This window comes from Gadus chalcogrammus, chromosome 8 (assembly GCF_026213295.1).
Source record: "Gadus chalcogrammus isolate NIFS_2021 chromosome 8, NIFS_Gcha_1.0, whole genome shotgun sequence".
Classification (NCBI taxonomy): Eukaryota; Metazoa; Chordata; class Actinopteri; order Gadiformes; family Gadidae; genus Gadus; species Gadus chalcogrammus.
Window position 1 is genome coordinate 12,910,140 of NC_079419.1, and position 15,564 is coordinate 12,925,703.

At 48.6% G+C, this 15,564-nt stretch overlaps 1 protein-coding gene across 1 annotated transcript in view; it reads right to left on the bottom strand.

Annotated features, from left to right (window-relative positions):
• Positions 1-3,182: 3,182 nt before the first annotated feature.
• zswim5 (zinc finger, SWIM-type containing 5) overlaps positions 3,183-15,564 on the bottom strand; it is a 42,839-nt gene continuing 30,457 nt past the window's right edge. The window contains exons 4-16 of the mRNA XM_056596179.1: positions 14,106-14,254; positions 13,507-13,657; positions 12,604-12,780; positions 11,988-12,167; positions 10,649-10,795; positions 10,124-10,261; positions 8,515-8,666; positions 7,979-8,081; positions 7,094-7,229; positions 6,122-6,279; positions 5,454-5,617; positions 4,406-4,487; positions 3,183-4,048 (exon numbers count right to left, since the gene is read on the bottom strand). Coding sequence (XP_056452154.1) covers positions 3,186-4,048; positions 4,406-4,487; positions 5,454-5,617; positions 6,122-6,279; positions 7,094-7,229; positions 7,979-8,081; positions 8,515-8,666; positions 10,124-10,261; positions 10,649-10,795; positions 11,988-12,167; positions 12,604-12,780; positions 13,507-13,657; positions 14,106-14,254 — 2,600 coding nt within the window. The 3' untranslated portion in view covers positions 3,183-3,185. The remainder of the gene's footprint in view (positions 4,049-4,405; positions 4,488-5,453; positions 5,618-6,121; positions 6,280-7,093; positions 7,230-7,978; positions 8,082-8,514; positions 8,667-10,123; positions 10,262-10,648; positions 10,796-11,987; positions 12,168-12,603; positions 12,781-13,506; positions 13,658-14,105; positions 14,255-15,564) is intronic.

The window sequence follows — 15,564 nt, forward strand, 5'->3', positions numbered from 1 at the left end:
CGATCATTATTAAGCAGATCAATAAATAAAACCCAACATTGGACCTTTGCGCTTTTGGGGGAATTCATGGGGAAGGGGAGAAAAGCAGTGGAACTGGACTTTAAAATAAAAAAGAATGAACGCGGCTTAAGAAAATACGTGGGCCCAGTAGCACCCCAACCTAGCAACAAGCATGAGAGCTGGCATGCTATAGCATGATGTTGTATAGCATAACCGCGTAGCATCTGCTGACCCTTACACGCAAGCACCAGCGTTAATGGGGTAGCGTCCTAACAAGCTAAATGCGAGCGCACGTGAAGAGGGGATATATGTATCAAAAATGAGGCGGAAGAATATAAGACGACGGAATACAATCATTTGCTTGCCTCGCAAGCAGACGACAACCAAACTTAACAGATTGTGATGGCTGTTAGGGAGGAGACTGTTCTGACTGTTCCTTCTGCACAATGCAATGTTCTCCTTTTCAATATTCTCTTTCTTCCTCTGTTTTATCATTTTTTTCTTAACACCGTGTCAGAGCAAGACACGATTGAGCTAGAGAAGACACTGGAGGCTTGAGTCCTGATTGAAAACAAATTATAATTGTAATAATAATATCGTATAAAACGAATTTGAACAAAAAACACAACTTTGTACATTGATCGGTCAAAAAGGCTTTTTCCACAGTTTTCAAACCCCACCCCTCCCCATTGTTGAAGGGTTATAGCGTTAAGCTAACTAGCTACAGCACATTATTTCAGAGACTTGTGTGTCCATCTTTTTAAGTAGTGGTTGTATGTTTTAGTCTCTTCCCATTTTCCAGTCGATGTGTATGTGAGTGTTTGTGTTTAAGGGGGACAACGGCCATATTGGAGTGATTCTGCATAGTAAAAAGGTTTTCTGTATGGTTAAAAAATAAACACTGTCTCAGTCAAACGGTTAACTCCACAAATAACAAGTTCCCTCCTTAGAAAACGTTGACTTTTCTATTTTTTACCAAAACTGAAATTGCAAAAAAACAAAACGGTACAAATAATAGTAGTTAACGGTTAGTTAACCAGTAAATAGTAGTTATAATAATAATAATACTAATAATAATAATAGTAGAGAAAAACAGAACACAGGAGAAATGTACACAGAAGCACCTGAGAAATGCATTGAAGCCTTTGCGCAATACAAAAAACATCGCCACATTCCCGCCAGAATTCAACAGAAAAATAAAGAATAAAACAAATTCAAGTAATCCCTCCCCGTCCCCCTCAGGATACAGACAAAACACAAAGCCAAAATAATAACGTACTGATCATAAATAATTATAACTTTACAATTTTTTGAATTGACACTTTCAGTATTTACAATATTTTTTAAATGCTTAATGCTACTACATTTTTTTTTCATTTTGTCTCTTTAAGTGATTTTCCCTGAGAACTGAGTTTAGTCTCTCTCTCTCTTTGTTTACTATTGTCCTTTGCTTGGTTCCTCTTCCCTCATTATTTTTTCGTCCTTCTTTCCATAAAAAAAAAAAGCGGTGACCTTGAACCCGAGGGGCGGGTGAAGGTAATTCCCATGGAATGTAAAAAAAAAAAAGTTACCCTTTCTATAAAATTCCCTTTCTCTGACCTTCATTTCCATATTCATTTTCCTCCAAAAAACCCCGCAAACAAACGAAAATAAAGCAATCAATCGAGAGATTGTTACACTTTATTTGTAACGCTTTTCCCGTTGAACGCTAACCCTGTTGGTTCTGCGGTGTTCCGCTCAGCTGTTTCTGGAAGTAAATGTTAAAGGAACGGACAGAGCGCACTCGGGAGGAGAGGTATATGTGTGAAGTGCTCGCGCATCGACATGCAATCCTACCGCTAAAAAAATCCAAGCTTTTGCTGTACTTTACACTGCTGTTAGCTAAAATATATATAACAAAGGAACTGAAAAAGGGGAATCTCGTCCTCCACCGGGGAAAACAAACGTGATGCACAAAGGGTGAGTGTGTCCGTCCAGTATGCGTTTTTTTGCGTTAACGTGTGTTAAGAGAGCAGAAGCATTCACCAAACCAACCAATCACAGCAGAGGTTTGGTCCCCTCCCAGGACTCTTGTCACTGTACCCTGGCAGGCTTCCTGCGGTTCCCAAAGCTTCACGTTGCCAGGCAACCACAGCGATTCCCACCAGTAAGCAATCTGGCTAATATTGCTAAGAGACTAAATCTTGTTCAAGAAGGTTGGAGCTGAATCACTGGAGGCTTAAACAGAAGAAGATGAAAATAAGGCTTTGGCCACAGGCAACTATATAGCGATAGTGGTGATCTGGGGATGGGGATTGTTGTCATGTGACTCACGGTTCCCCCCCCCACACACACACAAACACACACACGTGTCACACATCATCAGTGGGGAAAAGGCTAGGTAAAGATGCCTTTCGTTATCGTAAGGTACATATTTCATACACCTCGCCTTAAATTCTGTGCTCTGCAGATGCCTGACAGGAAAAGCCCCCCAGAAGAGGGCTTTCCTTGGCCCACAAGGCGACTCACACTCATGCCCCGCCCTGCGTGTGTGCCCACTCACAGGGGTAGTAGCAGGCGGCTTAAGTTCAGTCTACACACACCCGTTGGTACCAGATTCTACTGTGAGCACTCAGACACAAACACATACACAAACACACACACACACACACACAGGTGTGTTTAAGTATGATAACACTGGGTTTGTGTTTGCGGCATCCATGTTGGTGCGTGATCTTGATCTTGGTCTTGATGAAAGCCTCCCATCTTTTCCACGTTTCCCGGCCCCCAGTGAGAGAGCGTTCCCCGCTGGACTAAAAAGCATTTGGTGTTCACGTCCTCCCTCCGAACCCAACCTTGGTTTTATTCCATAAAAGGAGGGGGGGGGAATTGTTTGGTTTCTTTGAAAAAAGCCTCCCTCCCAGGGCCTCTCGTCTCCCCCCCACACTCCCCCACTCTGGACCAACGACCGACCCACCGGACCGGAGGGCTTGACCCACCGGACCGGAGGGCTTGACGTCCCGGGGAGAATCTGAAATAAAACCAAACTGAAAAACTTAAATAGAAACCAAATTTCGACGAAAAGGTCCCAGGTTGTCAAGGGGGGGGCGTGGGGTGAGGAGGGTTTGGTGGGGGGATATCTGAAGAGGTCACAGAAAGCTCATAGACAGCGCGGGGGGAGGAGGGGGGGGGGGGGGGGGTGTAGCTCAACCGAAGCGCTCGCGCACCAGCATCATGAGTTTTTTCTTGCCCTTGTAGATCTGCTTGAGGTTGTCTATGAACTGGGCGAACTGGATGTGCCCGTCCTGCGCCAGCAGGAACGTCTCGCGCGCCTTGCTCAGGAACTCGATGAACTCGCCGTAGTGCCGCGGGCTGATGTGCGTGAGCCGCGAGTGCGTGGTGTTGATGTACGCCGAGATGGTGGCGTCCAGCAGCTGCCGCAGCGGCGCCTTGTCCGTCGACATCAGCTTGCCCGAGTTGCGGCGGCCGGGGATGCCCGCCAGGCCCGGCGCCGTCATGGTGCACCGCCGCAGGATGTCCGACAGCACCGTGGCGCAGTGCACGCTCTTCACCACCAGGGGGATGATGGCCGCCAGCTCGTTCTTGCCCAGCGAGTGGCTGAGCGCGCACGCCCACAGCACGTCGTTGATGGCCGGGTGCGTGTCCTGGTTGTACGCCAGGTTGAGGTGCGTCATGGCCAGCGACGCCAGCTTGAACGAGCGCAGCGGGTAGCCGCGGTGCTCCATGTAGCGGGCGATGGTGAACAGCTGGGAGTACGTCATGCCCGTGGAGGCCGCGTCGATCACGATCTGGTACGCCGTCTCGAAGGCGATGTGGTCCTTCTCGCAGAGCGTGAGGGCCGAGAGGGCGCAGTTCTGCGGGTCCTTCATGGCGCACTGCAGCGCCAGCGTGCGCGCGCAGCTGGCCAGCTCCTCCCGCTGGGGGTAGTCCAGGCTGAGCCGCAGGATGGTGTTGTGGGACATGACGGTGGCCGCCACGATGCTGGTGGCCTCTGTGGGTGTGAAGAGTGTGTACCAGCTCTGAAGGATGCTGATCAGCGCCCGCAGGCCTGGAGGAAGGAGAAGAGGAGAGGGGGGGTATTAGAGAGGTCAGAGAGGGGAGCAATCGGTGGTGGTGGTTGGGTTGGGGGGTTGGTTGGAGACTGTCGCCGCACGCTGGGTTTGTAGGACGAACCGTACACAAGGAGGGGAGGGGACATTTTAGATAAAAGGAGGGGAAATTACAGGACAGAATAAGTGAAGAAAATAATAGAAAGTAGTCAAATAGAAAAAAAACTACCATTACTGACAAAAAACGAGACAGAGAAGAGATTGACTGAAAATAACTGAAAAGAATTAAAGAGGAGAGAAGGGCTTTGATGACACAGCCTGGAGGTGGACAGGAAGTGGTTATGTTTGGTACGTACCGACTTCGGTGGCACAGGTGACTAACCAGCGAACCATCTCCCTTCTCCTCCAGTTCAGGGTGGACAGGGTCATCCTCATGACCTACACACACACACACACACACACACACACACACACAGATGAGGAAGAGTTACACATTTATTCTAAAGGGCAGTTGTAGAAAACTAGACATTTAAAGCGACACTGGTCCAATTGGTCCCGGCCTTTCTTCAAAACCCAAACCTCAAAGGGCTTCAGAGGCCCATAATAAAATACATTTGAAAATAAATTGTATTTTTTTAATTAAAAGCCTCTGTCAAAGTATTTGTTAAAAAAACAACAGCTTTCTAATCCATACAAGGCGTGCCCCACATCCATCCATCTCAATTAGCCGCTGCTTTGAAAAGAAGCCCTTGGATCTGTACTTTGTGAAACCGCATAAAAGCCAAAATGCTGCCTCGAAAAATACTTTGAGTTGTACCCACTGACCCAAAAGCCTTAATTATGTGGTGGCCGGTTTAAACAAACTGTGAGGAAAGGCTGCAAATTTGCACCCAGGATTTAAAAGGGATGTTGTGGCCACCTCTTAGCGAGAAATTAAAAGACTGGGGACACAGTTGCTAGTGATGTGCTAAGTGATGCACATCACAACTGATTTTTTTGGTGCGATGGCATGATTTCGGAGAATTGCCGGTGGGATTATATGTAATCAACGCTCCGCAATAGCACACATTTCTGTCTCTCGGTGGATGCGTTAAAACAAACACGCATAAGAAAGTGTGAATATTTACAGTGTGGTTTTTTTTACCCTGCCTGCTGGTTTTACTTTTGCTGTCAATTATTTTCATGTATGGTGTCACTTTCGAGATTTGTTTAGAAAATGAAATAGATATATTTAGGATCAAACTTTGAGTCTTTAGAGTGCATCCTTATTGGCTTCCTCTGTGAATTGGGCCACAGTATAAATTCTTCTGCATGAAAGTACAATGCTGACATTATTTTGTTTACAGCAAATCAGCATTCATATCACACAGACAGACACAGACAGACACAGACACACGCACACACCTGCAGTCCCAGCTCCAGCGCCACGTTGAGCAAGGTGATGTCGGGGGGGTGGTCGCCGGGCGTGGCGATCTTGAAGGCGTCCTGGGCCAGCTTGAAGATGAGGGAGGACGAGTGGATGTTCTTCTGGACCGCCTCCAGCACCGTGCGCAGCCGCAGCATGTCACCTGGGGGGGCGCCAGAGAGAGACACACACACACATGCATCAGCATACACTGCCTGTGATTTCAGTCTGTGTGTGTGCGTGCGTGAAAGCAGGCACATGTGCATGTCTACTGCATCTGCTAAATGACCAAATAATAGCAGCAGTATTGGCTCATGCTGGTTTGTGTGCCCATGTGTGAAATTGTCCATATGTGCTTTCCTGTGGGTGTGAAAGAGTGAGAGGGTGAATTTAGCAGCCGGATTTTGAAAAAAGGGACTTTGATGCAAGATAACATTTATCATATGTTAAAGTCGCTTTGAATGAAAGCTTCTGCCAAATAGCAGTGGACTGTGCGTGCGTGCGTAAGCATGCATCCGCGTCTACGTCCGCAAGCTTGTGTGCAGCTGTGTATCAAAGCACATGTTTGAAACAGTATGCGTGTACGCATTGCGTGTGCACGTGTTGTCTGTGTGTGTACGTGCGGCGTGTGTGTGTACGTGCGGCGCGTGTGTGTGTGTGACGCTACCTTTAGCGGCGGTGAGCATGGTGGAGGCCAGCTCACACTGCTGGGACTCCAGGTGTCCCAGGGTGAACCAGCGGGGGTACCGGCTGGGCACCATGGAGATCCCGTGGTGGGGGTGGCCCACATCCCCTGAGCCGCCCGACGACTCCAGCACCGGCAGCCTATTGGTCGAGGGGAGGAGGGTGTCGTGTGAGCGTCGTCTGTGTGGTTTTGACGCCTCTTTCTCTCTTATTGGTTTAGCAGTTTTGTCTTTCCACATTAATGAAAGCATTTCATTGGTGGGAACCGAACCATGTGGAACTACACGAACCAAATGAAAGTGAAACTAAACTAAAGGATGAAACGTCACAGCGCCAAGCGCTGGTTGAAAGACCAATCAGTTGGCCGGAGACGTACTGCCTGCACTACTCTTCGAAACATCACAGCAGAGCAGTTAGCGAGCCGCCGAGTGGACCTACAGCTAAACCGTAACGCAGCCATACCCGGTCATTATTCACACGGCACCCTTCAGACACATACAATTTCATAGTGCTTCTCAAAGGAAGAACTTGCATTTAAAGAAAGGCAATCATTAAAAAATATATATAGATATTCTACATATTTCCAAGAGCGTGCGTGTCGAGTCATGACCCACTAACGAGCTGAGCAGCAGACAGCCTAGCTCTCGGCCGGCCCTAACCGGCTAGCTCTAAACACATGAAAGAGCCTTCTCTAACCCAGAGACAACCCAGCATTAAGGAGAGAGGTGCAAAACACACCAACACTCTGGAATAAAACCGCTGGTGGCCTCCCCAGCCCTTAGCCAAGCCTTCCTCTTCAGCCGCTTTAGAGGTTGACATATTATGATTACGATTAGCCGTTACAAGCCGTTTAGAAAAAATCGGCCTCTTTTGACATCACAAGTGGGAGTCTCCACCTCGATGTGTTCTGGATAGATCTTCAAAACGTAGAGGGGGCTAGTGGTTGTAGTCCTACCTCATGGCGCGCAGGGCCAGCTTGTAGGAGAGGTCGGCGTCGTGCGGCAGGAGGGCGGTGAACAGGTACTTGGCGTAGGTGTGCATCGGCACGCTCTCCCGGTGGATCACCTCCCCCAGGCCGCTGAACGGACCCGCTGCAGAGAGGCAGAGAGAGAGAGAGAGAGAGAGAGAGAGAGGCAGAGAGAGAGAGAGGGAGAGGCAGAGAGAGAGGGAGAGGCAGAGAGAGAGAGGCAGAGAGAGAGGGGCAGAGAGAGAGAGAGAGGCAGAGAGAGAGGGGCAGAGAGAGAGAGAGAGGGGCAGAGAGAGAGAGAGAGGCAGAGAGAGAGGGGCAGAGAGAGAGAGAGAGAGAGGGGCAGAGAGAGAGAGAGAGAGAGAGAGAGAGGGGCAGAGAGAGAGAGAGAGAGAGAGAGAGAGGGGCAGAGAGAGAGAGAGAGAGAGAGAGGGGCAGAGAGAGAGAGAGAGAGAGAGAGAGAGAGAGAGAGAGAGAGAGAGAGAGAGAGAGAGAGAGAGAGAGAGAGAGAGAGAGAGAGAGAGAGAGAGAGAGAGAGAGAGAGAGAGAGAGAGAGAGAGAGAGAGAGAGAGAGAGAGAGAGAGAGAGAGAGAGAGAGAGAGAGAGAGAGAGAGAGAGAGAACGGTCATTTTCAGTTAATAGCTTCAATGACTTGAGATTTAAGTCCCACATTGCTCACAACTTCATTGTTAAATAGTTGCCGTCAAAGTTTGAGAGGGAAGAATAATTAGCCATGAATAGCAATAGCTACTTCCTTCAAGGTCAGGAAGAAATTCTCTGTTTTCATACAGAATTGACAGAAGGAGATGTAGAGAGAGAGAGGGAGAGAGCGAGATAGAAGGATGTCAGCAGTAACAGCGGTGCTCTCCATACCTTCCAGCAGCTGGAGGGCCTGTTTCCGTAGCGTCTGGACCAGTAGATCGTCCAGCTCCAGCTCCTGGAGCTTGGCCACGATCTGCTCCTCGTTCCGACAAACCTGCACCACCACCCCCAAACGGTTACACACCGACATACATACACACACACACAAAACTACACTAGTACACGGATGGCCTGGTGTGTAGTTGGGCACATCTTATAGTCTTACATTCTTACCGTCTTACTGTTTGGAGTGTGCGTGTGTGTTTGGCCGGTGGTTGTGTCTGTGTTTTCAATTAATTTGCATGTAGGATTACTGAGTGTGTTCATTGGTCTCATTGTGTTCATTGGGTGTGGGTGTGTATTTGTGTATGTCTATACATGTATGCGTGTGTTGGTGGATTTGTGCATGTGTGCGCGCGTGTGTTGGTGGATTTGTGCATGTGTGCGCGCGTGTGTGTGTGTGTGTGTGTGTGTGTGTGTGTGTGTGTGTGTGTGTGTGTGTGTGTGTGTGTGTGTGTGTGTGTGTGTGTGTGTGTGTGTCTGCTCACCTTGTCCTGGGCGTACAGGCCCTCGGGCATCATCCTCTGCTGTCCCATCCCCATGAGGGCCACCTCCAGGGCCAGCGCCAGGTAGGACTCCCCACCCTCCCCGCACCCCCACACCGACACATGCTGGTAGACCGGGGGCCGTGGCTCCCCCTCTGGGAGGGAGAGAGAGAGAGAGAGGGAGAGAGAGAGAGAGAGAGAGGGAGAGAGGGAGAGAGAGAGAGAGAGAGAGAGAGAGAGGGAGAGGGAGAGGGATAAATGGAGAGAGAGTGGGGAAAATAAAGATTAAGTTTCGATCCATGTAATACACACGCATATCCATCAATCTATCTAATGTGTCCGTCTAATGTGTCCATCTATCACTCTGCCAACACACAAAACATATGCTGTTGAATGGCTCTTCCACTATGTGTGTGATTGTGTTTTACGTCCTGTTTTTCTAATCACAGTCACATCCCCATTGGTCCGTTTGAACGGATCACTGTGATTGGGAGTCGATGATTGGTCAGAACGTGACCCAGTCTCTCACTCTCACACACACACACACACACACACACACACACCATTGTTTACTCTGACAATAGTTCCCTGCAGCCTCGGGAGAACAATTGCCGACCCAGCCCCTATTCTACTCCTCTCTCTTCTGTCCTATAACTCTATTCCACTCTATTCTAGTTGCCTTGACTGCAGCTGGAAAAGAGCACGGCTAAGGTGAAAAGGCAAGCGGCGATGGAAACCACACACACACACGCGCGCGCACGCACGCACACGCACACACACACACACACACACACACACACACACACACACCTAGATCTGATTCACACGATGTCACTCATGCATGGTCGCGCACACACACACACACACACACACACACACACACACAGACAGACAGACAGACTACAGCCCCATAGCGCTCCATTCAGTCTATTCATGTGTGGTACTTTATGGCTGTCTGGGGTACAATAGGGCCGGTCTGGACAGGAGAATGCCCAGCCAGGGCTCCATTGACTGGGACAAGCCATCTGATGACCCCCCGAGCCCCCCAGCCATCCCACCGGGGGGAAATTAGACCGTGGCCGCAACGAGCTGTTTAAGGCAGTCTGTGTGTCTGTGTGTGTGTTTTTTTTTTTAAGTTTTGCAGTGTAGCCATGGAGTTTTGTACTAGTGCTTGGTAACTACTACTACTACTACTACTACTGTGGCCCAGCACAGATAAAAATGGTGCTCGCTATTGTTGACATTAAAGCCAGCAAAATGCTCCTAAAAAACACAACGTGGCATAGTGCAGAGTAGCCTGATGAAGCCTCTCCATAGGAATTATCTTTGCTAAAAAGTGAGACAGGGGTAGGAATCATTAAATCATCTTTGCTAAACAGTGAGGCAACTATGGGAATCAATGAATCATCTTCACTAAATAAAGAGACGGCTACAGAAATCACTGAATATTCTTTGCTAAATATTGAACCATCTCCATTCCAATGACCACCTGCATTGTATCTACCAATAAAAAAAAAAAAAACGACATTTCGTCTGACAAAATGGATACAGCAGGAGGGTCAATTCTGCCTGGAAGCGGTACTACTCGGTGGCGGCGGAGCTGCGTGCGTACCTCCGGTGTCCATGCCGCTGTCGTCGTCCATGCGGCAGGTCTCCGTCAGCGTGGCGAACAGGCACCCGATGGGGTCCAGCGGGTGGCCCACCCAGCCCTCCAGGGTGCTGGTGGAGGTCAGACCCCTGTGGAGCAGCTCTGCAGGGAGACAAGGGACACACGGAAGGGCTTGGATGAGTGTCTGGATTAACCCTTACCATACCAGATGATGCATACAATAACACGTTAGTTGACATGAACACCATTAGTCAATTAGTACTAGAACGTTAGTTAACTGTTCATTAATGCTTACTGCTGCATAAACCAATTTTTGGTTAGTGGTAAATCAATGTACCCTTATGCGCAGTGTGTACGTGTGTGTGTTTACATGCATGTGTATGTGTGTGTGTGGGCGGGCATGTGTACATGCATGTGTGTGTGTGTGTGTACATGCATGTGTGTGTGTGTGGCCGTGTGTATACATGCATGTCTATGTGTGTGTGCTCGTGCATGTACATGCATGCGTGTGTGTGGGCGAACGCGTACCCTTCTTCTGGTGCTTGTAGATGTCCATCTGCCGCTGCTGCTGGAGCCGCAGCGTGTTGATGATGGCCACAGCCAACCGCAACGCCTCCCTGGAGTATCCATGGGAACGCAGCGCGTCCACACGGGCGCACGCCGTGGGCACGTGATCTATAGGGGGGGAGGGGGGGGGCAGAGGGTTATATTGACGATGTCTTTATAGACATGAACACGCACACACACACAAATACATGGAGCATACGTTTTATATTGATGTTAGGTTTATAGACGTGCACCTGAATACACATTCAGGGAGGAGGGTGGAGATTTGGAACGTTCACATACGTGCGCGCTCGCTGCAGTCTCAGCAGAAAGCAGTGCACATGTGCGCGCATTTTCAAGAGTGATAGCCGGCTTAAGTTGCCGAATCTGACAGATCTTAGCTTAAAGCGGCTTACTGCAGATGCCTGGCTCAGTATCAGCCCAATTGCGTGTGTGTGTGTCTGAGTTGTCTTTAAGTAGAATCACAGACTACATGCAATCATCACAGACCAACTATTCTGTTATCCTATTCTGGAATGAATCAGTTCAGTATCGGTTGACGGATTTGGAGAAAGAAATGTGTGTGTGCATGCGTGTGTATATCAATTTCTGCATCTATGCGTGTGCTATGCGCATATATGAAGCATGTGTATTAATAGTATCTATAAATATTCATCTATGTGTATGTATTCAAATATCTCTTAGCACACCTGTATGTCCGTTTGTGTGCATGTCGCACGTCCATGAATCTATTGCGTTTATGCATTTGTATCTATGGCTGTGTGTGAGTATCTTGTGAACAGCATCAAGCTTGTCTGTCCGTATGTGTATCTGAGAAGGCATATCTATGTATTTAGGCATGAATTAATTCATACATATGTAAATCAATAAATGAACAAATGAGTATGCTATGAATGAATGAGTACGAATGTACACTACTGTTCAAAAGTTTGGGGTTTCTTAGAAATATCCTTATTTTTTTTCAAGGAAGGTGACGTTTAATTAATCAGAAATACAGTCTAGACATGTTAATGTGCTTAATGACCGTTCTAGCTAGAAACGGCTGACTTTCTAATGGAATATGTACATGGGTGTACAGAGGCCCAGCTCCAGCAACCAGCACTCCTGTGTTCCCCATTTATAAGCTAATCGTATTAAAAGGCTAATTGATGATTAGAAAACCCTTCTGCAATTATGTTAGCAAAGCTGAAAACTGTTGAATAAAAATGAGCTTTTATGAAAAACATGAAATTGTCCGGGCTAGCCCAGACTTTGTAACGGTAGTGAATGAATGAATCGATGCACGCGTGTGTGTGCGTACCCAGCCAGAGGGGCAGGCCCTGGGGGTTGAAGAGCAGGCTGTCCCCCTGGTCCCTCTGGTAGGCGGGGGACATGTACAGGTCGCTGCTGATGATCCTCTGGAGGTGGCTGTCCTGCCAGTGCAGCTCGCACGCCTCCATCGCCCGGCTGAACACCGTGCGCCGGGGCCGCGCTAGGGAGTCTGAACACACACACACACACACACACACACACACACACACACACACACACACACACACACACACACACACACACACACACACACACACACACACACACACACACACACACACACACACACACACACACAGTTTAGTGCCATCAAAAGTTGAAATCCATTTTTCAGGGATGATTAGTTGATGAATATGGGAGTGCATTTTTGTGTGCAACTGAATAATTGACGGTGACCGAAGCTAGGAGTTTCTCTCGGTATGTACGGTGCGAGGAAGATTGTGCGGTTATTAAAAAGTTCCCGTTTTTTTTGATGGAGTAAAGAATGCACAACATTTATATTTGACGTTTTATCATTATATATAGCACTTTTCCTGAGTGCGTGCGTGTGCTCAGTGTGTGTGTGTGCATGCACGTGTGCGTGCGTCCGTGTGTCTCTAACCCACCCTGTGCCAGGTTGCTCTGCGGCAGGGCGTTGGTGATGTTGGGGAGCTCGCTGCCGTAGTTGCCGTCCTCCAGAGGGCACACGTCCATGTCGCCCCACTTCTTCAGCTGCCGCAGCCAGCTGCTCTTCTCGTCGCTCTTACAGTGGGGGTTCAGCACCACGCACACCCACAATGCACCTGGACAGAGGGGAGGGGGGGGACAGAGGTCAAACATACTGGGAAGTAGAGCATGCCTAACTCTTATCTCAGAGCTATTCAGCCATGGTATCATGAAAAATCCATAAGACACAGAGCATTATTATGTAGATTCATGTGGATGAAATGATGCAAAGTGTATCCAACACATCAGGAACAGACATACATGTGATACTACCCGAGGCTGGATGACACTCCTGCACAAAGAGTTCTAATCCCTTCCTCCCTCCCTATCTTCTCCCTTTATCCCTCTTCCTCCGTCTTCCTCTCCCACTTCCATTTCCTGTCCTCTCACGTTCCCTCTCCATGTCTGCTTCTCCTCTCCCATTTCCTCTCGATCCCTGAGGAAGTTAGCAGCTAAACGGACCCTCTAAACGTTGACATTGATTGGAGGACAGAGAGACCAGGCAGCCTTATTGATCCCAGGCCCTTATCATTCCCTCCTCCTAGTAGAGGAGGAGAGTGGAGGAGGAGGAGAGTAGAGGAGGAGAGTGGAGAGGAAGGAGTAGCCATCATCTACCAGCTGTCTGACTGATCAAATAACCTGACTTGGTTAACAGCTGTAGGGAAGACAAAGTTCCAACTGCCCACATATATTGAAATCATTGCTGGCAAAAAAAAAAAGATCCTAGCAGCAAGGCTAACTCCCATGAGGACAGGGCTAAGCTCTTTAAAGAGAGAAAGTCCTTGGAGAGAGAGGATCCTTACCCAGCTCGTCCCACAGCTGTCGACACTTGTCCGTCATGCCCGTGCCCTGCTGTCTCCATAGCGACAGGCGAGGGTCAGCCATGAACTGCTCTGTGATCAGCGTTAGCATCCTGGCGCCGTTCGAGTCTCGCATTCGCAGCATCTCGCGCACCTGTGGGAGGGGGGAGACAATCAACATGGTGTTAACGTGATTAAAAATCGAGGATGCTAGCTTACATTCACCATAGTGGCTACTAGGTCTGCTCGATTATGGAAAAAAAATGGGCTTGAAAACATGATGCATTTATTCATAATTTCTCTCCAAAAAATCTTTTCAAATCGATTATATTAGTTTGGAGATCGTTTGACCCAAAAATCGTAATATCGATAAAAATGTGATTTTTGCTTGTTGCTTCATTAGTAAATGTTTACCGGTGTTAACTAAAGTCTCACATTTGAGCAGATGCAAATGCCTGCTTATGTTTAATCTCCAATCTCTGCTAATGTTGCCAACGTTCGTGACATTTTTGAGTGACAAATCCCACTGGACATCAATGCCCCGTGGCAACTGTGAGCATGAAGCCCCAGGGGGCCGTGGTGGAATGGGGGGGGGGTCTTACCTTGGCAAACATGGAGTTGAGCTGCTTGCCCGAGCCGTAGTACCCTCCCTGGGAGAGGAACTGCTTCACCTGCTCCCTCACCTGGTCCTCGTCCAGGTGCCAGCAGTTGTCGTCATCGATGCTGGCGCCCGCCGTAGGGTCCGGCGCACCTGTAGCGCACACACACACACACACACACACACACACACACACACACACACACACACACACACACACACACACACACACACACACACACACACACACACACACACACACACACACACACACACACATTAATTATACAAGTTTATCTTAGTGGAACACACATATGGCTTAAAGGTTGTATCAGCGATGTGGTTTACGTCACTGTTGACGTTCTGTTGGTATTTGAAGCGAGATTCCAAAACAAGAAAGTCAGCTCTCCCCTCCCTTCCGTGTTTCGTGCGTCCAGTAAAATCGATCACGAACGCAGCGCAAACCCCCACAACACCCACCCCTTGTCGATGATTGGTTGGAATACTATTTATATTGGTTTTGAGTGGTGGGTAGTAACATTTATGCTGGTGTACAATCTCAGAGCATAGGACGCATACAGAGATGCGTTTCTTTGATGGCCTGCTTATGGGCCTGGCACTAGCGGATCGTGAGGAAAGATCAGATGAACGTGAAGAATTACGTTTCAGCCTAGAATCACTGATACAACCTTTAAAGAAGCCCTCGATGTAAAGGACAAAAACTAATTGAAGGTAGACAAAAAGCCAAATCTTCCTTTTTTTACTTGGCATCCATTCTAAGGGATCGTTCTGAAGTTTGGATAAACACTGGGAAGAACCGTCACTTCCTATTCCTGTTTCGAAACCAACCCCTGTGCAAACAAACAGTCGCTGAGCGTAGGAAATGGGCCGCTGTTTTGAGAAGCCCCCTCAGTCTCCCGCTGGCGTCATTAAGAGCTTAAACACCCCCCCCACCACCACAACCACCCACTGCCTCTCCAACCGCCCCATCACCACCCACGACCCACAACTAACTTCCACCTCGCTTATTGGCCCACATGGTTTCTGCCTCAGAATGTGTGTGTGTGTACATTGTGCGTTCGAGTGTATCGATCATGCGAGCGCCCATGTGAGTGTTTCGGTTACTTGGTGCGTCTCTGTGACTTTTCCCATGGAAGTCTACGGAGGAAGTGGCGTCACACTCGTAAAGCGTGGAGCGCTCTTTGATCTAGCCGGACGCCCGGCTCAGACAAAACAACCTAGCAAAGTGGTCGGTGCCGACCGTCTGTGTGTGTGTGTGTGTCGAAATAAATGTCCCCACCCTTGTTCCTCCGCCAGTTTACACCCGCACTCTTGACTGACTGTTTGACAAGGCGGAATTGTGGGGGCTGGATTCCGCAGACAGGAAGCACAGCACAGGACTTCCTGTGTAAAGGAAGGCTAATGGAGGGAATGTCAACACTTCAACCCAGGGATGATGAAGA